At 39.9% G+C, this 27,372-nt stretch overlaps 2 protein-coding genes and 1 long non-coding RNA gene across 3 annotated transcripts in view; 1 reads left to right on the top strand and 2 right to left on the bottom strand.

Annotated features, from left to right (window-relative positions):
• dnaja2a (DnaJ heat shock protein family (Hsp40) member A2a) overlaps positions 1–230 on the bottom strand; it is a 29,487-nt gene extending 29,257 nt beyond the window's left edge. The window contains exon 1 of the mRNA XM_069901688.1: positions 93–230. Within this exon, the coding sequence (XP_069757789.1) occupies positions 93–170 (78 nt within the window). The 5' untranslated portion in view covers positions 171–230. The remainder of the gene's footprint in view (positions 1–92) is intronic.
• On the top strand, positions 221–27,227 carry LOC138744879 (uncharacterized). The gene is made up of 3 exons (XR_011345844.1): positions 221–299; positions 5,787–5,940; positions 26,871–27,227. It is a non-coding gene; the product is annotated as an uncharacterized lncRNA (long non-coding RNA).
• The window catches only part of LOC138744875 (neuropilin and tolloid-like protein 2), a 44,532-nt gene continuing 32,384 nt past the window's right edge, over positions 15,225–27,372 (bottom strand). Inside the window, exons 8-9 of the mRNA XM_069901680.1 lie at positions 25,553–25,666; positions 15,225–16,396 (exon numbers count right to left, since the gene is read on the bottom strand). Coding sequence (XP_069757781.1) covers positions 15,813–16,396; positions 25,553–25,666 — 698 coding nt within the window. The 3' untranslated portion in view covers positions 15,225–15,812. The remainder of the gene's footprint in view (positions 16,397–25,552; positions 25,667–27,372) is intronic.

The following is a 27,372-nucleotide window of genomic DNA, read 5'->3' as shown; positions in this document are numbered from 1 at the left end:
GCCTAGCCGGTTAGGCCTCAACTTCTTTCCTCTTTCCCCCTCCCTCCCTCACCCCCCACTCCCCCCCACACTCCGGATTCACGGCGACTCACCTTCTTCAGCTCGTTCTCCGTGGCGGCAGCCGGAACCCCGAGGATATCGTAGAGCTTTGTGTCGGCTACAGACGCCATCGTGACAGAGAGGAAGAAGCTCGAGCACCGGTCGCGAGCAGGCAGGTTCCGGAAGTGACGCCAGCTCGTTACGTCACCGGAGATTGATGACCGCCTTTTGGAAGAGGGTCAGCTCATGCTGAGGGTGAGGTGTGTAATCATGGTGGCTTCACACAAGAGGTCATCTATTAGATATACTTGTTCATTCAAATGTAATTTTCTATGTAAGTTAAAATTAAAGTGTCCAGACACAGGGGTGGAAGTAAAAACACAATGCTGGAGAAACTCAGCAGGTCAAACTACTTTATAAAGCAAAGATCAGGATACATAACCAACGTTTCGGGCGAGCCCTACATCAAGGTTAGACAAAATGTAGGCAGGTGCCCAAACTCAGGCGCTTGGCTACATTTTTCTCATACCTTGCTGAGGGGCCCCAAGCCCGAAACGTTGGTTATGTATCCTTAACTTTGCTATACTCCCAGTGACCACCATTTCGATTCCACGCCCAATGGCCATGCTGACATGTCGATCCATGCAATTGTGTACCAGGACCACCTGCAAATTGGAGGAGGAACACGTGATTTTACGTCTCCAACCGGACGGCATTAACATCGACTGGTTTCTCCTCGCCTACTCCCTGTTCTCCTTCACCAATCCCTCTCTCTCTTACTTGCCCTCCCTACTGCCTGTGGTCCTGTGCTCCTCCCCATCTCTCTCCCCCACCATTTTTGTTCAGGGGGCCCGTCTACATTTTGCTTATACTTTGATGAAGGCCTCAAGCCAGAACCATTGGTTATGTATCTTTATCTTTGCTGTGAAAACTACACTGTTTGATCAGTTGAGCTTCTCCAGTGTTGTGTTTTACAAATGGATCACACAGAAACAGGCCCTTTGGCCAATCTTATCCATGCCTCCCATCAACTACCCATCTCCATTAATCCTATTTTTTCAGCACTTAGTCTGAAGAGATTCAAGTGCTCATCTTATCACAAGATAAGTAGACCAATCGGCCCATCGAGTCTGCTCTGCCATTATATCATGAAGTGATCCATCCTTCCACTCAGCCCCATTCTCTGGCTTTTCCCCCATAACCCTTGATGCCCTGACTAATCAAATATCTGTAAATCTTTGCCTTAAATACACCCAACAACCTTACTTCCTCAGCTGCCTGTGGCAACAAGTTCCACAGACTCACGACCCTCTACATCTATCATACATAAAAATATTACATGCCTCTACTTCTATTTGTTTTCAGGATCTAAATGCTATTGCCTTTTTTAACTGCTGTAGAACTTCTAGTGAAGGGATTCTCTAGGTGCTGTTGATCCAGGGTCAAGGGCCCAGTGATCAAGCCAAGATTGATATCGACTGAATATATATCTCAGCCTCTCCTATGTTGGCTCATGTGGATGATCCACTAATCACAGATTCTGTCGGGCCAGAGTCAGTTGTTGATATTGTTCATGGTCTCTTTTTGAAAGCAGCTCTTGTGGCCAGCCATTTTTTTGTGAAAAAAAATGCTCTGTGAATGACTGGGCCTTTTGGGAAGCAAAGTGCTTCATTTTGATTGTGACTAACAGTGGAGGTCACTTTGGAGAGACTGCTTCATTTCCAGTGACGATCACTTGGAGAGACCGATGCCAGGGTCTTGGAAGCTTTGTGGAGGCTGCCCAGTTTGAGTCTTGCTTACAAAAGGACCAGGACTGTTATGACTGCAGCTTGTGCAGATGGACATTTCTTCAAAGGCAATGCAAGAAGAATTCATGAGTCTGTAGCAGCGACAATACCAGTCTTCCCATCAGTTCAACATTAATTGTGGGCATCAAATTTCAAAGATCTTCGCTTCAAGACTGAATTTGAAAGACTGAACTTTGAAGTAACTTTTTACACACACACACACACACACACACACATACACACACACACACACGACATCTGCGCATAGCTGGGGATAGATTTAGTGTTCAGGATAGTTTAAGATTAAGAAATAAAATTAGTGTTTTAAAATTGGTTCTGCTCGTTACGCTCGGTTCGTAACAATTATCAATGTCAACTGTTGGAGAAAACAGTCCAAGCCTAAAGGCCAAGCTCGAGGAGGAAGAGAGGCTTCCCATTACTGTCTGCTGTCCTTGCCTCTGAACTCTTGGTTGTCACCCAAAGACATAACAGCTATTATCTGGGGATGGGTATGGCAGAACAGGTATTGGTCTATTGGCCTGTTGAAAACTGACATGTGCTTCTTGGAAGCTATTTAGGGTTAACCCAGGGTTAATAATATCTCAAACCCAGGAATGGTTAGTCAGTTGCCTGCACTTTAGCGAAGCATCTGCCACTCACAGTCAGAAAAACCCAATGATGTGCAGGTCTTGCGAATCAACTGGGCCCACCTTCCCTCAATAGATTTTGCCCAGGGGTTTGTTGGAAGAAGAAATTTGAGCAGTCCACTTGTCATTGGAAAATCTGTCACTTTAAAATGTTAGTGTAATTTTGTACTTCATTGGCTGTAAGGTCATTTTAAACACCATGAGGTAGCGAGAGGAACTATATATTCAAAGTTTCTTTCAGTACAACAGTTGTTGAAAAGTTGACAAATTTGCCTTGAGCCATGAGTTGAATATGTACACTGAGCAGAATTTAACTAATTTTACATGATACGTTAAACTGCACTGACATTTTTTTTCTCATTAACTACAAGCACTTGCTGTTCTTTATCATCACATCAGCTATTATCTCAGTAAATGACGGAACCGACTTGGTGGGCTGATGCCCGGCTCCTATTTCTAATGTTCTTATGTGTAGTTGCATTTCAAAAAAATTGGAAAAGCTGAAAAAATTTCAGGTGTTTCTTGGGATAATTTTTTTTCTCTACATTCGAGAGATCAACCTGAGGCAGCAATTAATTGTCTTTTTTTGATTACTCTTGAGAAGGTGATGGTGAGCTGCCTTCTTCATCTGCTGCAGTCCTTGAGGTATGGCTCCACCCACGATGCTGTTTGGGAGTTCCAGGATTTGACTCAGTGACAGTGAAGCAATAGCGAGATTTTTACACCTGGATAGCATATGGCTTCCTCTACATGGTGGTGGTCCCATGCTTTTACTGCCCTTGTCCTTCCATTTGATAGAGGTTGTGGCTGTTGCTGAAGGAGCCTTAGTATGTTCTCGATAGTGGATCAGCTATTCTTAGCCTTTTTTGGTTATGGCTCAAAATTTATGGGCCCCTTCCCTGTGAAGCAGTCAAATTTTAGTTTCTTCCATACATCGCTCCTACTGACTACATTTAAAGAAACATAAAAATATATATGTTGCATGAGGTGAAAATAAAACAAGGCTCCAATTCACCTATCATAGCCACAGGTCTACAGTAGATGCTATCTCACTGGCCCAGGAACACATGGACAGTAACGATGCTTTCATCAGGATGCTCTTTATTGACTACATTTCGGCATTTAACACCATCATCCCCTCAAGAATATTTGTCAAGCTCTAAGACATGGGACTCAATACCCCACTATGTAATTGGATCATGGATTTCCTCACCTCCAAACCACAATAAGAGAGGATTGGTAAGACTATCTCCTCCACAAGCTCCACAGGGCTGTGTTCTTAGCCCTTGCTCTAGTCCCATTACATCAACAACTGTGTGACTTGATATGACAATAACAGTGCCAACAAATTTGCTGACGATACCATGGTAGTGGGTTGTATAAAGGAAGGGGATAGTCAGCATACAGGAGGGAGATTGAAAACTTGGCTGAATGGTGCACCAACAACAACCTTGCACTCAATGTCAACAAAACTAAGGAGCTGATTATTGACCAGGAAGGGAAAGCCAGAGGTATACAATCCAGTGATCATTGGGGGATCAGAGGTGTAGAGGGTGAGCAAATTTGTTCTTGGGAGTAACTATCTCAGAGGATCTTTCCTGGACCCACTACACTAATGGGATAGAGAAGAAAGTGTGCCAGTGTCTGTACTTCCTCGGGAGTTTGCAGTAGTTTGGTATGACACCAAAAACCCTGGCAAATTTCTACCGATGTGTAATGGAAAGTGTGCTAACTAGCTGCATCACAGTCTGCTATGAGGACATCAATGGCCCTGAGCGTAAATTCCTGCAAAAGATAGTGGACTTAGCCCAGGATATCACAGGCAAAACCTTCCCCACTATTGAGAACAACTGCGGCCCTTGGGACGATAGTTTGTGGCCCCGCCTTAATATGAAAGTTTAATGTTAGTGCGGCCCGCTAGTTTGATATGATTGGCACTTTTCGGTGTTGTGTGCGGAGCTGAACGAACCTACCAATTTTGCTCTCAGGGGCGGGACATCGGCTGGGCTTATTGCGAATATAAGCATATTTGTGTGCATTTTCTATTTGTCATTATATGCACACGACACATGTGCAATTTCCGCGGCCGCTCCCGCTTCACGCGCTTCAGCGTCCAGTCTGAACCCGGAAGTTGTTGCTCAGCGGGACAGAAAAAGAAGCGGAAAAGACGCATCAGGTAAACACTGAAACAGAGCCACATTTCAAATTTTTGCGGACTCCTTCTCCTTTGATGTGCAAGATGCCCCTCCTGTGCTTCAAATGGAGCTCATTGACCTGCAGTGCAACTCTGAACTCAAAACCAAGTTCAGGGAGGTGAGTGGAGAAGCAGACAAGCTTGGGCAATTTTTGAGAGAATTTCCCCCCAGCTTCCCTGAGCTTTCCCGAATGTTCAAGCGGACCCTGTGTCTTTTTGGGAGCACATACTTGTGCGAAAAGCTCTTCTCTCCCTTGAACTTCAATAAGTACAGGTCCAGTCTTACTGACGAGCATCTTCAAGCCCTACTGAGGGTCTCAACTGCCTCCTCCCTTAAGCCAAATGTGGCTCGGCTATGCGAGAGGAAGCGCTGCCAGATCTCTAGCAGTAAGAAGTAGGCAGAAGAAGACATGTTCATAACAGTTTATGTTCAATGTTCCATTCATGTTCAGAAAGTTAAAGATTAAAGAACTGTTAATACAGACATTTAAATCTGAATAATAATAATTACATTTCTCCAGTCAGCAACTAGATGTGGTTTCTTCAGCCTTCTCTATCTGCTGTATTATTATTATTTTCATTATTATTATTTTCATTTTATTTATTTATTACTGATTGATGTTTTTTTCTTATGAATTGTTAATTTATTTATTTTTTCATCTTATTTTGTGTTAAAAAATAAAAATAAAGACATTTGATAACATTGGAATATTTTTGTAAGAGCTTTTCTTGTGGAAAACCTGATGCGGCCCAGCCTCACCCAGACTCTACCTCCAGCGGCCTCCGGGTAAATTGAGTTTGACACCCCTGATCTATAGGGAATGCTGCTGTAGTAGAGCAACAGCAATCATCAAATATCCACACCACCAAGCACACACTCTGTTCTCGCTGCTGCCATTAGGAAAAAGGTATAGGTGCTACAAGACTCACACCACCAGGTTCAGGTACAGCTCCACCATCAGACTCCTCAACAAACTCAATCAGGGACTCATTTAAGAACTCTTACTTGTGCACATAATTGTTTATATTTGTTATCTGTTCTTTACTTCTTTACATGTATATGCTATGTACAGTTTTTTTTGGTACTACTAATAAGTCATAATTCTGCCTCACCCACAGGAAAGAGAATCTCAGAGTTGTATGTGATCACATGTAATCTGAAATTTGAATCTACTTAAATATGCTGTGGACGCCATCGGGCCTCCATTGAAAATGGCTGCTATAGATGGTACAAGATATTGCCACTGTGCATTGGCGGCGGAGTATTTATCAGGTGGGCTGTTATGTTCTGTTTAGTATCAAGCTTCTTGAGTATTATTGAATCTGCACTCATCCAGGGGAGTGGAGAGCATTCTGTGGCACTTCTGACGAGCTTTGTAGATGGTGGACAGGCTTTGGGGAGTGAGGAAATGAATTACTCTCTGCAGGATTCCTAGCCTTTGACCTGCTCTTGTAGCATGGCTGCTCCATTTCAGTTTTCTTTCTTTCTAAAGTTGTATGTATTTACTTTCAAACATTCATTCTGTGTATAAAAGAAAACTATTCTGAGTATTCAGGGTTTGTTTTGTGTGTTTATCACTATTAAATAAATTGTAAAAGAGATGTGAAAGACAAGGAAAGAGGGAAGAAAGTGGTTTGTGCCATTTTCATTTAATATAAATGAAATGCAGTTGTTGGATATCTGACAAAAAAAAACTGAAAATGCTGGAAAAACTCAGTAGGTCAAACAGCAGACTATTGAACAGACCTCTAATCAGTAAAAGGTAATCTCTTGATTTCACAAATCCTACCTCATCATGCCCTTTGCAACACTATACTCCACACTTTTGTTGTATTTTTACACCACCTGTTGTATTAAGATTGAGTAGACTTGCCTGGATAGCATACAAAACAATGTTTTTCACTGTATCTCAGTGCACATGAGAATTAACAATTCAATTCGAGGTCAGTAAGGTTTTCTAGCATAGCTTAATCATATGTTAAAAAAAATTAGCAGGTTCTTGTGACATTGAAGAAAATATCATTTCATTAAATTGATTCAATACCTACCATATATATTTGGCATATGTCAACCCCCATTTTTCAGCCTCATTTTAAGGGTTTTATGGTATATCTGATGTATAAGTTGACCCCAATTTTCTGGATGCCTGAGTTGGCGTGTTGACTGGTGTATAAGTTGACCCCCAAAGATCGTGCAGATTGATCTGCTGGGCATTGGCTGGAGGGTCCATCGACACAATGCAACTCGTGATGTAAGTATGAAGTGAATTTTAAGTTGAAAGTGATAGAAATGGCCAAGAAAACCAACAACTGAGCTGCTGCAAGAAAATTTGATGTATATGAGAAGTTGGTAAGAGATTGGAGGTAGAAAGAAGAGACTTTAAGAAAAATATCAGAAGGGCAATGTTCATTGAGAAAAGGAATCACTCGTTGGCCAGAGTGGGAAAATCACGTTGCAGAACGGGTATGTGAACAGAGGCAAGATTGCTACGTAGTCACCCGAAATAAAATATGAACATTTGCGCTGCAGTGGGCAAAATCGCACCCAGACCTCAGTAAATATTTTGAGGCTACAGTAGGCTGGTGCAATTGTTTCATGAACAGGAAAAATCTGTTATTATGACAAAAAAACAAAAATTACATAGAAACTACCAAAAGATCTTGATCATAAAGTTGTAAATTTTCACCAGTTTATTATACATAACTGGCAGAAACACCAATTTGCATTGGCAAATATCAGAAACATGGATGAAACCCCCATGAATTTTGACTTGATTGGCAATAGAACAGTGGAATGGCAAGGTGTTAAAACTGCAAACCATGTGGTGTTATCGTGCATGGCCGACAGGACAAAGTTAAGACTCATGGTAATCTATAAACGCAAAATTAAACCTAAAATGAAATTCCCTGCAGGTATTTTTGTTCATTTTCATGAAAAAGGATGGATGGATAAAAATGGTGTAAAACTATGGATAGACAATGTGGAACAGGTGGCCAGGGGGTTTAAGCAAAAAATAGAGTTTGCTGGACTGGGATATGTTTCATAGCCACTTAACTGAGAACCCAAAAAATAGATTAGCATTACATTATACTTATATGGCAGTTATCCTGGGTGGTTTGATGTTTATTGCAACCTCTCGATGTCTGCTTGAACAAGCCATTAAAAGACCATGTGCACGAGGAATGGATGTCCAATGCAGAAACTTTGTTTACAACAGGTGGAGCAATGCATGCTGCATCACTTGATGTGCTGTGTAACTTCGTGCTCAAGGCATGGGACAAAGTTAGAGACTGTGATAAAATTGTTTAAAAAGTGCAGAATTTCTTGTGCAATTGATGACACGGAAAATTATTTATTGTGGGACATTGATGACGAAGCTGAAACTGTCTCATCAGATACAGACTGGGACCCATATGATCACTTGTTTAAACAGTGAGAGTATGGATGCGCTTACTGCCATCTTTGCCTCAGATGAAGATAGCGAGTGATTTTGTAGAGTTCCAAATGTATTTGTTTTCAGCAGACAATGATAGCGATTTTGAAGGGTTCTAATTGTGTTGTTTTCAATAAAAATCTCAATGAAAATCTGTTCTAGTTGGCTTTTTTTTTTCATTTTTGACTTGTATGTCAAATATGCTTTTCATGGGTCGACTTATACGCCAAATCAACATGGACTGGATTTTGAGCTGAATTTAAGGTCTCAAAAATATATCCGGCATATGTCAACCCCATTTTTTTGGAGAGATTTTTTGGGTTTCAAGACTCGACTTGTATGTCAAAATATTTGGTGCGTTTAAATTGCAAATTCTTTTAGGTAGTACAAAATTTAATACAAAGAAAGATTACAACCATCGCCGTAATAAGGAAGTTTCATAAATATATCAATTAAATTTTTAGACAAATAGCACAGTAATGGGCCTTTTTGGCCCACGAGCCCACGCTACCCAATTACACCCACTTGACCTACATCACTGGTATGTTTTGAACAGTAAAAGGAAAATGGAGCCCCCAGTTAAAACCCATGCAGACATGGGGAGAACGTACAAACTCCTTACAGACAGCACAGGATTTTGTACACCTATCTTGATTACAGACATTGTAACAGCGTTGCACTATCGGCTACAGCAACCGTGCCGCTCCTATGCTAGTCGTGCCGCTGATTAGAACAAGTTATAACAATTTCTAAGAATCATATTATCCAGCCAATGGAAATTGTCACTTTACACAGTATAATGCATTATGCAAATGTAATTAATTTGCACATGTATCAGTAATTAGAATTTGAAATTATGTAAGTGATTAATAGGAACAGATATACAACAAAGAAACATAAAGCATTAAAAAAGGTTTATAACATTGAAACAATTGCAATGAAAAAGATAAAAGCATTTAAGTTATTATGACTTGTAATTTCTTCTTTTGTGCAACCACTGCATGCCCTTCTCCTTTGTTAACTTGTCGTATACAAGCTTGATTAAGTTATATGTCCTACAGATTTTGAAGTCAAACCTGCAGTTATCAGTTAAGCTCAAGGCAATAATAATGGCTATCTTATTTACAGTTCTCATGCTAAATAGTAATTTCTAAAATGTTACTTGTAACACATAGTTATCCTATTTTTAACAAAATATATGCCTTCCAGATGATAACACCCTAAATTAATAGTCCTACCAATTAATTATGTAATATTTTCATTCCTGATTGGATGTGATCGGAATAAATCAGCAATAGGGAGAATATATATTCATTAAAAAAAGAAGTTAACAGTGTCAGAAACTTAAGTTGCCTTTGAATATAGTGAACAAGAAATTTAGATGCATTGTGGGTGGCTGAGAGATTGAAATGGAGCACAACCGCAGAAAAGGGAGAAAATAGTTGCACTATTGTTCAGATTTTTGTTTCGTTCCATTTTGTCTCTAACTTTTAGCCTTAAACAAGAGGTCTTAGGATTTTGAGCTATACAAATGCTGTAGCATACTTTAGATGATAATTGGAAAGAATTGTTACTTTAACCATTCTCTAGGCCATTTAAAACTAAGGCCACATGATGGCACCAGAGTACCATTCCTATATTTGTTGAACTGTTCATGTCACTAATGCAGCATTGTGTGGCCAATCAGAAAATAGAAAACCAGTAATATTTTTTATCTTCTTATACCTTGTGAGGAATAAAGAGATTTGAGAAAATTGTATAAAAAAAGCTAAATAGATAAATAAATACGTGCTGGTTTGTGCATGCATACCAAAGCAGTTGAATGAACATCAGAGTCAAGGCTATAAATAGCCCGTAAAAAATCTTAATTTTACCCACTAAGGTCTTGCTGATGGGCCTTTAAAACATTCTGCAGCTTAAGAAGAGTCACAATGAAATGTAAAGACTTTATTCAAGATCAAACCAGTACCTAATAAATTGCAAAGCTTTTGACATTCCACACCGGTTGAAAAGAGTAGTGATTTTTGCATAGAAAAGCCGCATTATTCCCCTACTCACGTTGTGTGTAAAAGGGGGCGGGGGGGGGAGAGGTGGATTCAGTATTTGCACTGAAAGCTGAAAAGTCCAATCGCTCATTCCTTTCACATAGCAGAGGTCAGCAAGCCAGCTTCCCAGGGCAAAAGGGGCAGGACGTGTAGGACAGCAGCGCTGCCCTCCAATGTAAGGCACAGTATACACACTTCTGCATTGCAGTCGACTTTCAAAAGGAGCATAAATATATATATATATATATATATATTTATATATATATAAATAACTTTTACTCAATTTTGTCTTATTTTTCTTCCCAATCAACAAATAAATCACGGCATTTAAGTCTCTCTTCATTTGAACGGACAGTGATTCTCCAGCAAAGTCAATTGTCAACAGAAGCAAACTGAACCAGACTATACATCTTGTTAAAATTATTTGTAACTCACCACTAAAATGTGAAATTCACATACCTTGCCCTGTACCTCCTGAGATCAACCCAATCTAGTAACAAAGCAAAACATAGTAATAATGAATATCGGCACTGGGGGATGCGGACTCCTTCAGACCAGTGACAGTCCATTTGGTCCACTTTGGTTAGTTATAACCTAGATAAAGTTTTGCGAAAATATATTCAAGGAACAGATTTGTACGAAGATAAAGTGAGCTCAGTAGTAGAGGTGTATGGCAGGGAGAGTGTAGAAAATTTGAGTTTTATTTTGACAAACGAGTTTAATGTGAGTTTCATACTTGACATGATTATTACTGTTCCTGTGATCAGTCTCCCAGATGAAAGCTTCATTGTCACAGCCAACTAGTAACTACTTCCCAGCTCCCACATGAGATCAGTTCACTTGTATGGACTGAAATTAATGTTAAAACGGCGAGAGATACAGCAGGTGGAAGAACAGGGGCATGCTGCAGGTAGAGAGAAAAACGATCTGAGAAATCTGAGTTTGTACGCTGACAGCTCCACTTATAGTTCCACTGAACCTGCTCTGACATCATCAACCATACCCCTTTTGACCCGCTTTCAGCAGAAATCCTTTTACATAGGAGGAGTGACTTCGCTCCACCTTTGACAGTAGGTCCCTCCAATCTATCTTTCCTGCGTTCATGTAGGTAAGTAAAAAATATAAAAGCCAGAGGAAACCTATCTTAAAGCTTCTATGTAAAAAGGGTTAGTGATTTGTGCAGAGGAGTACATTTCTCTTTGCAAATGAATTTTGAGTCTTTGATGGGAAGGGACTGAAAAATACGGTGTGAAGTAGCAGAATTTTCACAAATAATGGTCAAGAAATTTAATCACTCAATACTGGGATTTTGAGTTAAAACAGGCATTTCTGGTTTTCTGAAATTGAACTGAGTGACCCATCCCTAGCCATGCTCCTTATTTGCTTAATCGTCCTGTAATGCCTTTTTTGATGTCCACATTCTCCAATGGTCATTGACGGCTACTCACAAACCAGCCAGGTGTATATGACCCTGGGAACTGATGTTTCATTCCAAAACCTGCTTCCAATCACTGTGATACTTTCATGAATTGAGAACATTCTTAAAATGGGCAGCTGTGAGGTGATACAGATATATCACAGTTTGGGGCTTTGGACATGATTCAAGAATGCTCTTTCATCACGTTCTTCTGCCTTTGCATTTCCTTCTTCATCAAAGTCAGTAATTTTCTCCTATTGCATATTCTGCATTAATTTCAACAATTGTGATTGATACAATTAAAGTGTAGGTGACTTGCATTCTTTGGTTGCATCTTGTGAAGTAATACTACTTCCTTTTTCTGTGAAGCGAATTGATATTTTATAAACATGTACATTCATATAGGTATTTTATGACAACTGCTATATATGCCTAGATACACTCATATGCATATATGTGTGTCTGTGTGTGATATATGTGTATGTATGTTTGTATAAATATACTGTAGCGGTTTAATCAAACTGGCTTGGGAGGTTTGGAGGGACGACATGATGTCACAATGCGATGACGTCATTTGGAACGTACGAGGTTTTAAAAAGCTGCATATGACTGAGTAAATTATTTTCACTGAACTTCCACTCAACTACGTCTGATCATTTTCTTGTTCTTCATTTTGTCCTGTGACACAGTTGCTACATTAGAGACCCCGATGGGCCGAAACAAATTTTGGACCCAACATGGACAATGCAGCTGTTTTGCCCAAACTGTCTGTCTTTTAGACCACTCAATCTGAAGTTTGGTTCAGACAGGCTGAGGCACAGTTCAACATTTGCAAGATAGAAGTGGATGCTACTAAGTACTATCATGTGGTAAGCGTCCTCAACCAGGATATGGCTTGCTCTCAGCAAGAATGAAGCCCTAAAAGCCCTCCTTCTCCGGATTTATGGTCTCTCTCAAAGTGAGGGAGCTGCATGGCTCCTCCATATTGTTGGCCTGGGAGACGCCGCCCCTTCGGAGTTAATGAACGACATGTTGGCACTGGCAGATGTCCATTGGCCTTGCTTGCCCTTCGAGCCGTTTTTAGAGCAGATGCCAGAAGACATCCACCTCATGTTGACCGACAAGAACTTTCATAACTCTCGAACTGTAGCCGCCCGTGCAAATATTCTGTGGTGCATGGAACAGCTAGGCACAAGGCCCACAGAAATTAGTGCTGTGTCACATCCAAAGGCCCAGGCTCCATGAATCCTGGTAACAAGGGTGCATGTTCCCCCAGACAAGCATGACTCCATGGCAATGGCTATGGCAGCAGGCCGCCATAACAGCCTACTCTATGTCTGGGACAAACTCTCCCATTGCAAATTTCTAGTCAACATAGGTGCGGAGGATTGTGTCCTTTCTCCTTCAGGCTTTGACACCCGTATCAGGATTGTGGGTCTGGTACTCACTGTGATGAATCACAGTTCGATTTTTACATATGGCACATGGACTATAACCCCTGAAATTCAGCTTCAATAAGTTCATATGGAAGTTTATTCTTGCTGCTGTGACCCAGCAGTTGCTGGGTGCCAACTTACTCATAGCCCACTCACTGATGGACTTAAAACGGCGTCAGTTGGTGAACACCACAACATTCCAGACTTTCTGCCTTGTTTTACAAGATCAAACCAGCAACCACAAAGAAGGCATATCGCACAGGGGTAAAGATGAACAATTACTTTATTAACAAAAAATTCACCTTCAAACTTTAATTCAAAATCCCCCCTTTTATAACAATGCCCACTGGTTACTATGCAAATTTGTATAACAATGTAAATCTAATAAATTCCCCAGCCTAAATATAACATATGTAATTAAAATCTGTTATATTTCCAACCAGCCCACAGAAAAACTTAGACACAAAACAAACACAAAACACACAAGACTCACAAAACTTCGATCTCAACCGAATCAAAGATCATAAACAAAATTCAGTTTGTTTGGTAAACTGAAGCCAAAAGATCTTTGAGAGAGAGAGAGAGCACAAAATTCGAAGTTGTCTTGTGTTGCTTGCAGAGAGAGGAACCACTGGCTTGGTCTGGATCCTTCTGGCTGCCTTCGGAATGTTAATCCTTTTTGAAATCCCAACATTCTAAACTGTTCTCCAGACCATGACTCATGCTCTGGGCCTTCTTCCATTCCACAGTGGTGGTTTATCGTCCAAATCCAGAAATTTTTAGATTATTTTCTGCACATGCTCAGTCCGTCTCCCACTCTCTCAGCTGTCCACCTTCACCTTGGCTCTCTAAGGCAAACTGTCACTTTTTAACATAAAACCACACAACACAGAACTCTGTAACACTTGGAAAAGCCAAAGTACCTGCCCCGCACTTAGACACCCTGGAGTACTCAAACAATGAATTTGCCAAACTTATTACAGAGTTTCCAGACATTGTCACTCCACAGTTCTCCACTCCCACACTCAAACATGGAATCACACACTACATCCTCACCCAAGGACCTCACGCCTGAGCCTGATGTCTGCTACCCGACAAGTTGTGGCTTGCAGAACAAGAGTTCCACAAAATGGAGGAACTTGGAATCATATGTAGGTCTGGTAGCCTGTGGGCTTCCCCACTAAATATGGTGCCCAAACCCATGGGGGGGGGGGGGCTAGAGACCTTGCGGGGATTACAGACGTCTCAGCCACACTAACACTGCAGACCGATACCTTGTGCCCATATACAGGACTTTACAGCTAATTTTCATGGGGCTAGGACATTTTCTAAAATTGATTTGGTGCATGGGTACCTGTAAACCCGGAGGATGTGCCCAAGATTGCCATCATAACACCATTTGATCTCTGAATTTTTGAGAATGCCTTTTGGGCTCAAAAATGCTGCACAAACATTCCAGTGACTGATGGACGTAGTGGGGTGTGGCATGGACTTCCTTTTCATATATTTGAACAACATACTCATCACCAGCCACTCCCACAAAGAGCATCTGCACCATCTACGTTTACTCTGCTGCCATGTACAGGAGTTCAGGCTAACTACGAACCCTGCCAAGTACAAATTTGTGCAGTCCTCTATCGAGTTCTTGGAACATCAGATCAGTAGCTAGGGTGTTGTTCCATGCCTAGAAGATCGAAGCCATTCTCAAATTTGCGAGGCCAGAGTCCATCAAAGGACTCCAGGAATTTGTGGGGATCGTCAATTTCTATCATTGCTTTCTAACATCTGCAGCTCATATTATGAAACCCCTCTTTGACCTCATGTCCAGCGATGCCAAAGAACTCAAATGGACAAAGAAGATGATGGTAGCATTCCAGCAGACCAAAGACGGCCTAGTGAAGGCAACATTGCTAATCCATCCACAAATGGATGCACCAACTGCCTTGACAATAGATGCATCTGATACATGTGGTTGGTGCCCGCTGATCTCCAGAAACCAGCAGCCTCATGGTGCCGCCATCTTGGGCATTTTTCCTGGTGGTTAAAGGAAACACAGCCAGCCCAATTCTTCAGGCCTTTTAAACCCTCATGGGGCAGCCAGCATTTACAGTCAGGCAGTAGAACCATGTGGAGGAGAGCTGGCAGATACATCTACCAGCCTTTTTTTTGGTATTATGTCACTGAAGTATTGCATTTTGTTGTCAATCGTATACACAGGGAAATAATTTTACATTTCAACAAGCTTTTTTATTTCTATTGGCAGTTACACAATATCATGAGTTCACTGATGATAATTTAATTTACATGTTTTAAATGATCTAACTATCATGTTGATTAACTTGTTAAACAAACAAGCCACGACAGAATATGTTGCCATTCAAACCTATAGACCAGCAAAATCAAAATCTCAATTGTATCCTTATAAGTAAAAACAAACTTTTAAAGGAATTTTAATGCGTGGTAGTTTTCAATGTCTTCGGATGTTAACGTAATGCTGTTTTTATCTTTACTTAAGTTGAAAAATTGGTGCAATTGATGAGTTAACACTAGGAAATCAAAGAATTAAATATTTAAAGTATTTACAGTAAGTAATTATAAACCAGCAATACAACATTTACAAGCTTTAGCACACAATTAAAGTCTGTTATTAAGAATTGTTGTTGACAGTTATCTCACAAAAGTCAATAAGAGTTAGGCAAGGATAATTCCACTTCCACTTATTTTGTCAGTGGGCTGATACTTATTAAAATGAGCAGCATTTTGAAGAGAAAAATCAGACCAAAAATGCTCAGAAACAGCAAATCATTTCCATTTTAAAAGTCAATGGACATTGAGCGCCGAACTGTATCATTTCTGCTATGCACATAGATCTCAGAAGGAATCTCCTCCATCACTCTGTCTTCTATGACTCGCTCTGGACTATCCTCTGAGTGTTTTAAAGTATAGCAGCTCTTCTTGAAGGTGCTGTTAAATGTTTTCATTGGCTGTGGCTGAGAGAAATCATTCCGAAAAGGAAGATCCATTGAGCTTAAATTAGTCCTGCTTTGCTTTATGCTTGGTGGCTGTGAGCCACAGTGGTGGTCATGAATGCATCTGGAGGCACTGGAGGAAGAGCGCCTCAGTTTATGGTAGTTCTCAAAGTCTTCGGATAAGTCAGTTAAATCTGCTGTTATTTCTTTATCTCTCAATGAAAAAAGTTCATAATGAGGAGGATCGAATACTTCTTGAAATCCTGATTTGCTTAATGCTGTCTTGCGAGCTAAAACCTTTTTACGAGGTTGTTTTACTTGGACTAATACAGAGATGACAAGAAGAACCAGAACAATTCCTGAAGAGATACCGATGACTGTTCCGTGAGTTTTGGTAATCTGGTGAAAGAGCCCAGGGGTTTTCTTTTCTGTAAAGTACAAGTATCCCAATGTGAAAATGTCAGCGATCTAGAAATAATCACACTTGTAAGTTATTAAAGATAAATATATTATCTTGAACAAAACTAAACAACTAGTCCAGGCTTAACCACAGTTCAGCATCTGACCGGTAAATTTCCAGCAACAATTGCATCGCTTGACAATAAAAGGAATATTCCATTGTGTTTTGTGTATCCTAGGACTTTGCAGGTAATGAGGGAAATCATTAAGAGGATCCTTACAAGGATATGCATCATCAGTGCTGAAAGACTGAAGGATGGCTAATTTTTTAAAACACTACAGCACATAAGAGAGGTAATTTGGCCCTTCTAGTCTGTGCCAAAACATCATTCTGCAAGTCTCACTGACTTGCACCCATTCCATAACCCTTCAGACCTCTCCCATCCATGAATCTATCCAATTTATTCTTAAAACTTAAGAGAGAACTAATGTTGTTACACTTTTATTTATCTTATTTAAGAATGACTACAAGGACAACCCAGGGAACTACAGGCAGGTGAGTTTAACATCAGTCACTGGAGGCGATTAAGAGAGTCAGGATCTAGATGCCTTTGTAAAGGAAAGGACTGATTCGGCACAGTCAGCCTGGCTTTGTGCATGGGAAATTGTGTCCCACAAATTTAAGTATTTTGGAGAAGTGACCAAGACAGTTGTCAAGGGTAGGTCAATAGATACTGTAAATATGAACTTCAGCAAGACCTTTTTCAAGGTCCCACAAGATAGGCTAGTCAGGAAAATCATATTGCATGGGATCCAGGTAGCTAATTGAATACAGAATTAGCTTGAGAGAGGTTGTATTTTGTATGTTCCACTTTCTGCATTTCTTACAACGATTAGTGATTAGGTCCAGGCCTAAATATTTGCAATGATAACTGCTGGTACCTTGGACAAACTTGTATGTACCATTTCATTAATCAGAGAATGGTCTCTCCTGTCTATAGATGTTATTGGTTGCCATCCTGAGAGATGAACCCAAGTGCACAGGAAATTGGAACTCCTTTTGCAAATGGCATTGACAGGATTAAAAGGCACAGGAGCTGTGAGAGTTGGTCTGCACATGATAGATCTGAACAAAATGACAACTCTCTCAATTACTCTAACTTACTTCTCTGAGAATTTCCAAAATTAAACCATAGCTAAAGGTTTTATTTGACCCTTTAAGTTGACTTAACTGCAAAAAATAATAAAAGTAAACAATACTGTCTTGATGGCAAACTTAGCCGAAGAAGCAGAGCTCATCTGTTAAATGGAAAATCCTGTAGTGTAACACACAAAAGTGCTGGAGAAACTCATCAGGTTTACAGGAAGTATAGAGCATCCAACGTTTTGGGCCTAAGCCCTTTGTCAAGGTACGATCAAAACGCAGGAAGGTGCCTGAATAAAAGGTAGCCTTGATATCGGAGAGACTGGGTGCAGCCAGGGAGATTGTTGCACTGCTGAGCAACTTTGATCTGTCCGTTGCAAAAACAGGCACCTCCCAGTGGCCAACCATTTTAATTCCACATTGACACGTCTAACATGGTCTCATGGACTGCCAAACTGAGACTACCTGCAAATTGGAGGAATAGCAGCTGATATTCCTCTGGGCACTCTCTAACCAGACGGCATTAACATCGACTTCTCAAGTTTCCATGAAACCCCTCCCTTGTCTCTGTCTTTCCCTATACCTCATCTCCTTTCCTCCAACAACCACCCTATCCCCTTTCCATTCAGAACTACCCCTCCCTCTATCACCTCATCATTTTTCTCTTCTACCCTCCACCTATAATTCCTTACCTGTTAGCCTGTGCTCCTCCCCCTGCCCATCCTTTCTCCTCTCTTCTCCTCCCCCCCCCACCTTTTTAATTATGTGCATGCCATTGGTTTTCCTTTGCTCTTGAAGATGCTGTGTGACCTGCTGAGTTTCTCCAGCACTTTTCTGTATTAAGCTCATCTGTTTTTTTGCCCTTTTGAAGAAGACCGCAGAGCCCACCTCACTGACAAAAGGCAAAGGAGGAAAAACCCAACACCCAACCCCAACCCACCAATTTTCCCCTGCAGCCGCTGCAACCGTGTCTGCCTGTCCCACATCGGACTGGTCAGCCACAAACGAGCCTGCAGCTGACGTGGACTTTTACCCCCTCCATAAATCTTCGTCAGCGAAGCCAAGCCAAAGAAAGATATTAATTGGACCAAAATCAGGGAACCCCTTTCAGAGGCATGGCGTTTAGGACTGAGATGACACAGAGAGAATTCTGAAGCTGCAGGACACTCTACAACAGAAAACTATTGAAGTCAATTCATTAGATATATTCAAAAGGAAGTTAGATGTGGCCCTATTGGCAAAAGGGATTAAGAGATATTGAGAGCTGGAACTGAAGGGTACTGAAGTCATGATCAGCATGATGGGATTGAATGGTGGAGCTGACTCAAAGGGCTGAATGTCTTCTCCTGCTCCTACTTTCTACTTTTCTATTCTTCACAAAACCAACTTTTCAATGTGGTTGGCAAGTGCTAAAGGTGCACCTCAGTCTCTTAGCACCGCAGTTGCAGCTAAAGGTCTTTCAAAATCTATGAATTTTATCATCATGTGTGACAAACAACTGATGAAATTAAACATGGATTCACTTTCTACACCAGGATATGTTCCACTTTTACCTGGTATAGTTGATCAACATACAAAGAAAGGCTGTTTAATTTCTCACGACTCAGCAAAATTATAAGTAGTTTTAATTTTTTCATGCTCTTTTTAAAAATTGTGTATCTGTAGAGTTTATTGATGTAGAATCAACATTTGTCAGCTAGGGTTTCATGAATCAGCAATCAAATGTGCAAAATGATAGCAAATAATTGCTATTCTTCAGGGAAAAATTGCATCAATTATTGTGGGAAAAAAAAACATCAAAAGCAATTTATCCTGATGCACTCACATTTGCACTGCCCTAGTTTATAAAGAGTTTTTAGAAATTCAAAGTAATGTGGAATAATGGAGTTAGCTAAACCTTAATAGTGCTCCATTATACATTTTCTGAGTTCTCACGTAATGACCAGGCCTTGCATTCTCAGTAAATAACCAACAGTGCGTTTAGCAAAAGCAACTTCAATTGGTATGACTCACATGAAGGTCTCTGCCTTAGTTATTTAATCAATCACCAGAGCATAATAAGCATACTGAGGATGATGAATAATTGTACATTATGAATGCTTTATGACAATATCAGTATTTTTAACGCTTGATATAATGTGGAAAAATAATGAATAGGAAGACCAAATGATACTGTCCCAACTTGTTCATTGAGAAAGCAAGTACCAAAATAGATCCACTGCATACTGACATTTGTTTATTCACTCATCCATCCTAGACATTTAAACCTAAATACATTAGAACTGAGCCTTGTGACATCTTCATCAATGTTCTTCTTACTGATGATTTCTGCCTATTACACCTGAAAACACTTGACCATATATTGAAATGTCATGGTATAATGGATGACAGATAACTACTTAACATTGGATGTTCTTTGAATATATATATGAATATATATTTAGCTAGGTTAACGTATTTGTAATAGCTTTTATGTAGCCAGATGTTATTTACAATACATAGCTTGAATAGACAAATTCCATACTGAGGCAGAATATGAAATATTTACTTCAATAATACTTCACTATTTAGTCACATAAAAGACCAAGGGAAACAGATGGTTAAAAAGAAACATTTGGCTAAATACAATTCAGAGCATAGAAAAGTTTCTAAAGGAAGTCATTGATAAAAGCTTTTAAAATAAAGTTGATGTATCTAGTTTTGGGACCTTTGTCAAAGAAATAATATAAAGTCCAGTATTACGAGCTTCCATTTCATTTAGTGTGAGTATCACTTTAAGGGCTAGTACAGGCTGCAACCATTCACAGCTGTGGAGAGCCTCGGTGGCAACAACTAGTACAGACTGGACCCAACCAATACTTTGGAGAGGAGAAGGAACATTTGTTGCTTTTTCCAAGGATACAGGTGAGTCATGTAGGTGAAATACTGAAGAAACAGGACATTACTGACCACCAGCTGAGCTACTGTGACTATGTGAGATGGACAATTCGGCTGATTCTTTCTGCCAGGGAAATTATTGAACCACACCGTGACGAAAATAATAGTCATTTCGACTGAACCATACCTGGGTTTTGAGAGCATTGTGGAAGTCACGTGTTTCATTCCCCTACGCAAGGGAAAGGGGAATTGTGACAACCATTCATCTGAAAGGATATTTCTCAGCAAGAAATTCGACAAGGATTCGTGAGTTTTTAGTAGTTTGGTCACTCAATCGCTCCTATCTCCGTGATTACTTCTGGGCACCAGTTTAGGAGTCTTTGTTTCAACACAGGATTTCTAAGACTGAACTTTGGGATGACTTTCCAGAATTGTGCCTAAGCTGTAATGGTTTGGGTATCTTGCACACACACTCACAAGCACACGCTCATATTTGGGATTAATTTAACTAATGTGTTATTGTAGTTATTAATAAATATATTGCTGCTGGCCTGTGACATAACAGCAGACAATTTAGGGTCATCAGAATGGTATGAAAAAATAGAAAGATTTTTAAAAAAATTGATTAACATTTCCATAACAGCAGATGAACTTTAATGAATGATATTGCTTAAAGATAATACGAGATATGACAGAGTAGAAATAACATTCTAATCATTGAAATATTGAATGAAGTGATGATTAAATGAATCTAATTTAGGATAGAAAGAAAAATATGTATTTTAATCCAAGGAATTATGATACCATGGAAAGTACCCGTGGAGATTGTTATTGAAGCAGATACTGTGCCAGCATAGGTCAAGTGGATGACTAAAGGAATAAGGATAGAGGAACAATTTGCAGCACAATAATTGGTGTGGAATAAGGTTTAAAAAAATTTTAATATGACAGAGTATTTTGAGCTGGCTTGGGAGGAATTGCTAGAGCAGCTTGCACACACACATTTCAAAACAGAATTTTTGCAGGACTCTAAATAGGTCATATTCATTAAATGGTCGGCTATTGAGATGTGCAGAGCAACAAAGGGGTTTAGGAGTTGTGGTAAATAGTACCCTCAAGGCTGATACTCAGGTAGATGGTGTGGAGAATAAGGCATTTGGAATGTTGGCCTTCATAAATTGGAGTATTGAATTCAAGAGTAGGGAGGTTATGATGAAATTGTACAAGGCATTGGTGAGGCCAATTAGATGGTCACCAAATTATAGGAAAGATATAAACAAAATAGAGAGAGTGCAGAGAAGGTTGACGAGAATGTTGACAGGATTTCAAGGTTTGAGTTACAGGGAAAGGTTGTGCAGACTGGGGCTTTTTTCTCTGGAGCGTAGAAGATTGAGAGGGGACTTGATAGAGGTGTTTAAGATTTTAAAAGGGACAGACAGAGTAAACGTGGATAGGCTTTTTCAATTAAGAGTGGGTAGATTCAAATTAGAGGTTTAAGATTGAAGGGGGAAAATTATAAGGGGAACATGAGGGGAAATTTCTTTACGCAAAGGGTGGTAGGGATGTGGAATGAGCTTACGACAGACGTGGTCGAGGCGGGATTATTGGTTACATTTAAGGAAAGACTGGATAGTTACATGGATAGAAGAGGACTGGAGAAGTATGGATCGGGTGCTGGTCAGTGGGACTAGGAGGGTGGGGATTTGTTACGGCATGGACTAGTAGGGCCGAACTGGCCTGTTCTGTGCTGTAAGTGGTTATATGGTTACTCTTGCAAAAAGAGCAACCAAGTTGCAGAATACAGCTGGCCTGTGAGAGCATGTGATTTTTGCAGGCAGGGTCAGAACAGTTTTGCTCTCAGAATGGGAGGGAGTGAAACAGAGAGGAGAGACACAGAAATCAGTTCCAGAAGGACAAAGCTGGCAAACCTTTGGAAGGCTGTCTGGTCAAAGGAGAAGACTGGCTGTCTGAGATGACCCAAAAGAAAGAGGATCATCTGGAGAACCCTGAAGGGGGCAAGACTGTTTGGAAAGGAATCAGGTGCGGATGTTCTGGAACAAAAGGAATTTCTGAAAACCAGCAAGAACCCTCCTGAGTGGTAACCATTTGCCTGTTAAGCACCAAAGACTGATGAACTTTGTTAATGCTAACTTCTGTGCACAGTACAAGAATTGCCTGCAACCTGTGAGATTGGACTGTGATCCAAAGAACTTTTCTAATCTTAAATATACATTACACATACCTCCGCTTAGTATTGGGGGGGGGGGGGGGGGAATTAAGTAGGTTAGGTTGGTTAAGTTATAAGTTAAAGTTTAATTCTGTTTTCTTGTTCAATTATAATTAAAAACTACTTTTGTTTAAGTAACCCTTTGGGTTGTGGTGCAGATCCATTGCTGCTGGTTTTTGGGGTCCTTTGGGCTCATAACAGTAAAGATAAAATATTGGTCTATTTGTTCCTCTCTTTTTTTATTCTTATCCTTGTTCTTGAAGATGTGTTCATCAGCAACTCATACACGTTGTTGTCTTTGAAAAGAAGTGGAAGAAGAATTGGGACATATGAAATCATGCATTTATATTTATGGTTGCCAGGATTTACCTAGAGCGTGGAATGGAGTATTTCTGTCTAGAGCAGATATATGCAAATGGATACTCATTTTCCTCTGGCTACATCCACTACCAGTGGTTGGTCTTGATCATGACTCCTGTTAGCAGGCTGCAAAGTCAGAGACACTGAGAAGAGTAAGTGTTAAGTTTTCAATGGCTTTTTTGGTTCCTTCAGTTTTGTGACAACTTTTTAGTTGCGACTTTTGGAGAATAACCCAAATATCCAGGTGGCATTGACCTCCCTGCTGCCACAAGATTCACCGTTCTATAAAAAACAGCCATTTTCTTGGCTAATTTCTGTGAAAGGCTTTGCTTGGTGTAAATTTAAGCAGACTCAAGTCCTTGCAAAGAGCATATTTTGGAGGCACCACATTTACTTAGTGCCCAATTGACTTTGTCTTCTTTAAGGTAGACAAATTAAAGAATTTCATGTATGTTACATTCTAAATGTAGTAATTATGTGACAATAATGGAACCGTTACCTTTATTTTTTATTATTTAAGGGAGAATCACTGCAAAGTATAAATTTCTTAGTTAATGTAAACCATTCCGCAACCACACATACTGGTGTCCTTTACTATACCAGGAAATGAATGTTACCTGTTCCTGGACATCTGAGAAGGGGCAATTAGATGGGGATGGAATGCTTTGGATCTAACTACACTAGTCTGGGTGCACCAAGACCCAGATGGAGAATTAGGGACTTTACAATCCAGCATTAAATCGCCAATTGTTTTAATGTAACTTTATTCTCATAATTAAGTAATTTAGCATACACTAACATTGCACTGTGCAATAAAATTTCTCAGATTTCAACATCTGAAATTAAATTGCTATGCAGTTGTCTGCATGTTAATAAGACTGGACTACCTATTTAAAGCATTCACTTCAACATCCTTCCATTAAGGTCAAACTATCAATTTCACATTTTGTGTGAGTTTATGTTGATGCAGCATGCTTTCAAAATATGCATGAATATTAATAAATTTTAATGCAGGGATTTCAAATGGCACACAGAACATTCAAGCACAACATCTGAGCAGGCCCTCGGGGATGGAGAGGATGATCTCTGCAGTTTCAAATGAAAGCTCTGGATCAGTCTTTGACAAAACTTTTGCTGTGTATTTAGGGTCTATTAGCATACATTAGTTAATTCGGTGAATAATTAGACCTCTAAGCACAGAGCAGATTTGTATTTGAATTGAATGCTCTTAGCACAACTAGTGTAAGGATGATGGGCTAATGCCTCCCCAAGGAGGCGGCAAAGCATTTAATATTAGTTCAATGCAATGATGCACTGCTACACTGATAATCAATTGAAGTCAGTGTCTGTACTTTGGAGAGCCCCATCTTTCATATTCAGTTGCCTTAGATATTCCATAAAAATGCTAAATATATTTACTTGCTGCTTCAATGGCAAGATGCCGACTTGCTGCTTGTTTTTTTTGCTTGATAACTGATATCTTGGGAACTGACATGACGTTAAGGGTTAGAGGACAGTTTCTTGTAATCTCAACGACAAGATAATTTAGATAGAGAATGATAATAATGTGTTTACATTTTGATTAAACCCCCTCAACCTCACTCCACCCCACTGCCCCCCATCGGACTCCATGATTTTCATGCTTGCACCACTGACACAATAAGGAACACTGCGTTGACATGGATAGGCTTAGACGCTATGATTGTAGTAAACAAACTGAAATGCTGGAGGAACTCAGCCAGTTTTTTCAGCATCTAAAGGAGACAATGATATATTGCCAATGTTTTGGGCCTGAGCCCTTCTTCAAGGTAAAAATCAGAAAAGGAGATGCAGGATATATCAGAAAGTCTCAGAATTCAAACCATGGGGGAGGAATCCAGACCAACAAAAGCTATTAATTGAATATGATAAGGGGCTAGGTGAGAAAATTTATCATGTCTGAATGAAAGGAGAGGCAATAGGGGAGAAGGGAATGGGGGTTTTAACAAAAGCCAGAGAAATCGATATTAATGCCATCTGGTTGGAGGATGCCCAATCGGAAGATGAGGTATCATCGATATTAATGCCATCTGGTTGGAGGATGCCCAGTCGGAATATGAGGTATCGTTCCTCCAATTTGCGGGTGGTCTCAGTCCGGCAGTGCATGAGACCACGGACAGACATGTCGGCAAGGGAATGGGATGGAGAATTGAAATGGGTGGCTTACAACATACAACAATATACATACACAGAATTTTATTCAATGGATCTTATATCATAGTTTATGTAAAACAAATATTGTGGCCAGTGACGCATTGCCACTTTGCAAATGTGACTGAACCTTTCAGGTTTTATTAGGGAATAAAATGAGCAATAAAATCAGATTTCTATATACTAGCTGTGGAAGTGTCAAAACTAGTTAAGATTTGTTGGGCTTAGCAAACTAACACTTAATGGAATCTTTCAGCGAGATAAATACACTGATTTAACCCATACATACAACTGTCAGAGAGAAATAGCCATTGATCAAGTCTGATGACATGAAGAAATGTTTTTTCCTCACAAATGCTTAGACGGTTCAAGGGAAACGAGTGTTACCTTTGCAATGATTTTCATCCCATGGGTACACACAGTTCTGGACTCCATTGCAAACCAAAGAAGTGTTGATGCACATGTTGCTGTGGCAAAAGAATGTGTTGCCTTGGCAGGGAGCTGTGAGACAAAGGTTAATGTCACGATAAATTATAGCATAGTAATTATTTTTACATAAGAGATGCAGTGTGGTATTGTTTATGACCATTTAACCATGAACAACAAAAGACAGTAAATGGGCACTTTGAAAAGGCCATGACTGTGAGTTCAGCTGTCTAAGCTCAGTAAATTGGCTCTATTATTCACAATAAAACCTTAACTGGATCTCCATCACAAAATTAATAAATTCATATAACCTTGATGAAAATGTTGATTGTTAGCTTACATTGTTCAATACTGGCTTTAGTAATTATTCACAACACTTCAGTTAACAGCGTTCGGTCCCTTTGCCACTTGATATGATGTGCACAGCTTTTTCAAAAGATTGCGACCCACTTTTCAGGAATTTTATGTGAATCGTTTCTTTAATTTTGAATTCTTAGACAACAAGTCAGGGCATGTGTCAAACTATCTGGAACTGTTGATTACACTGCAGGTGGTAAGCTGACAGACCTAAAAATACAAGTGTTATCTTCAAGCATGTGGCATCTGCAATGAATAATTTATGACTTTGGTATCTAAAGGTCTTTTAAAATAGATGAGGCATGAGGATATATGTGGTCAGGTGTTTTCTTTAATTTTAAAGAGACATTCCTATTGGAGTACAGGTATACCCCGCTTTACGAAACTAGAGCGTACCTATTGAACCTTTCATAAGCCGAAATCGTGTAAAGCGAAGAAGCGATTAGCATTGATTTCTATGGGAAATTTTTTTTGAGCATTCCCTGACCCAAAAAATAACCCACCAAATCATACCAAATGACACATAAAATCTAAAATAACATTAACATTTATTAAAAGCAGAAATTATATGATAAATACATAGCCTATAAAGTAGAAATAATGTATCTACAGTGTAGTTAGGTTGAATCTTCAGAGATTTGGGTAGTGACTGGGAAGTAGGAGAGAAAGGAAGAATTGCTCAGGTACGCACACAGCCTCAGGATGCACACGCAGCCTCTATAATGGCTCACTGCTTTCGTAAGAGAGAAAATCCTTTTGTAATAGTGAACACAGGTTTTTATCGTAAAAGTGAATTTGTGCAAAGCAATTATTCGTAATGGAGAGTATACCTGTATACATTTTTCTATGGTTAATCTAAACGTTGAGGAAATTATAAGATCAGTTCTTAAGCACACCATTATTTTCTTTATTCCTTTTGCAGGATGATGCAAGGCCAGCATATATTGACCCTCTCTAGTTGCCTTGGAGAAGATGGTGATGAACCATTTTCTTGCACTTCTGCAGTTAATGTTTTTGGCTTGGTAGTTCCAAAATTTAGACTCAGCAACAATGAAAGGACACCATTTATTTCCAAGTCAGAATAGTGTTGGACTTGAAAATAAAAAAGATCTGTCGATGCTAAAAACCTTAAATAAAAAACAGAAACTGCAAGAAACCCTAATAGTTCAGGATCATTTATGAAACAAGAAGTAGAGACCCTGTATCAGGATAAAGCATGACCTAAAGTGGAACAAAGTAATCCTGATCACTTGTGGATACTGCTCTCTCCTTTTTGATGGCAGAGCTTATAGAGATAGGAGGCACTACTAGAGTAGTCTTGGCAGTAACTACAGAAATCTCTTGGTGTCCGCCACATTGACCACCGCCAGTGGGCTGATCTCGCCTCCAACCGTGCATCTTGGCGCCTCACAGTTCGGCGGGCA

This window comes from Narcine bancroftii, chromosome 10 (genome assembly GCF_036971445.1).
Source record: "Narcine bancroftii isolate sNarBan1 chromosome 10, sNarBan1.hap1, whole genome shotgun sequence".
NCBI classification, from domain to species: Eukaryota; Metazoa; Chordata; class Chondrichthyes; order Torpediniformes; family Narcinidae; genus Narcine; species Narcine bancroftii.
The sequence above is the reverse complement of the archived record's forward strand: the minus strand, read 5'-3'. Positions and strand labels throughout refer to the sequence as shown.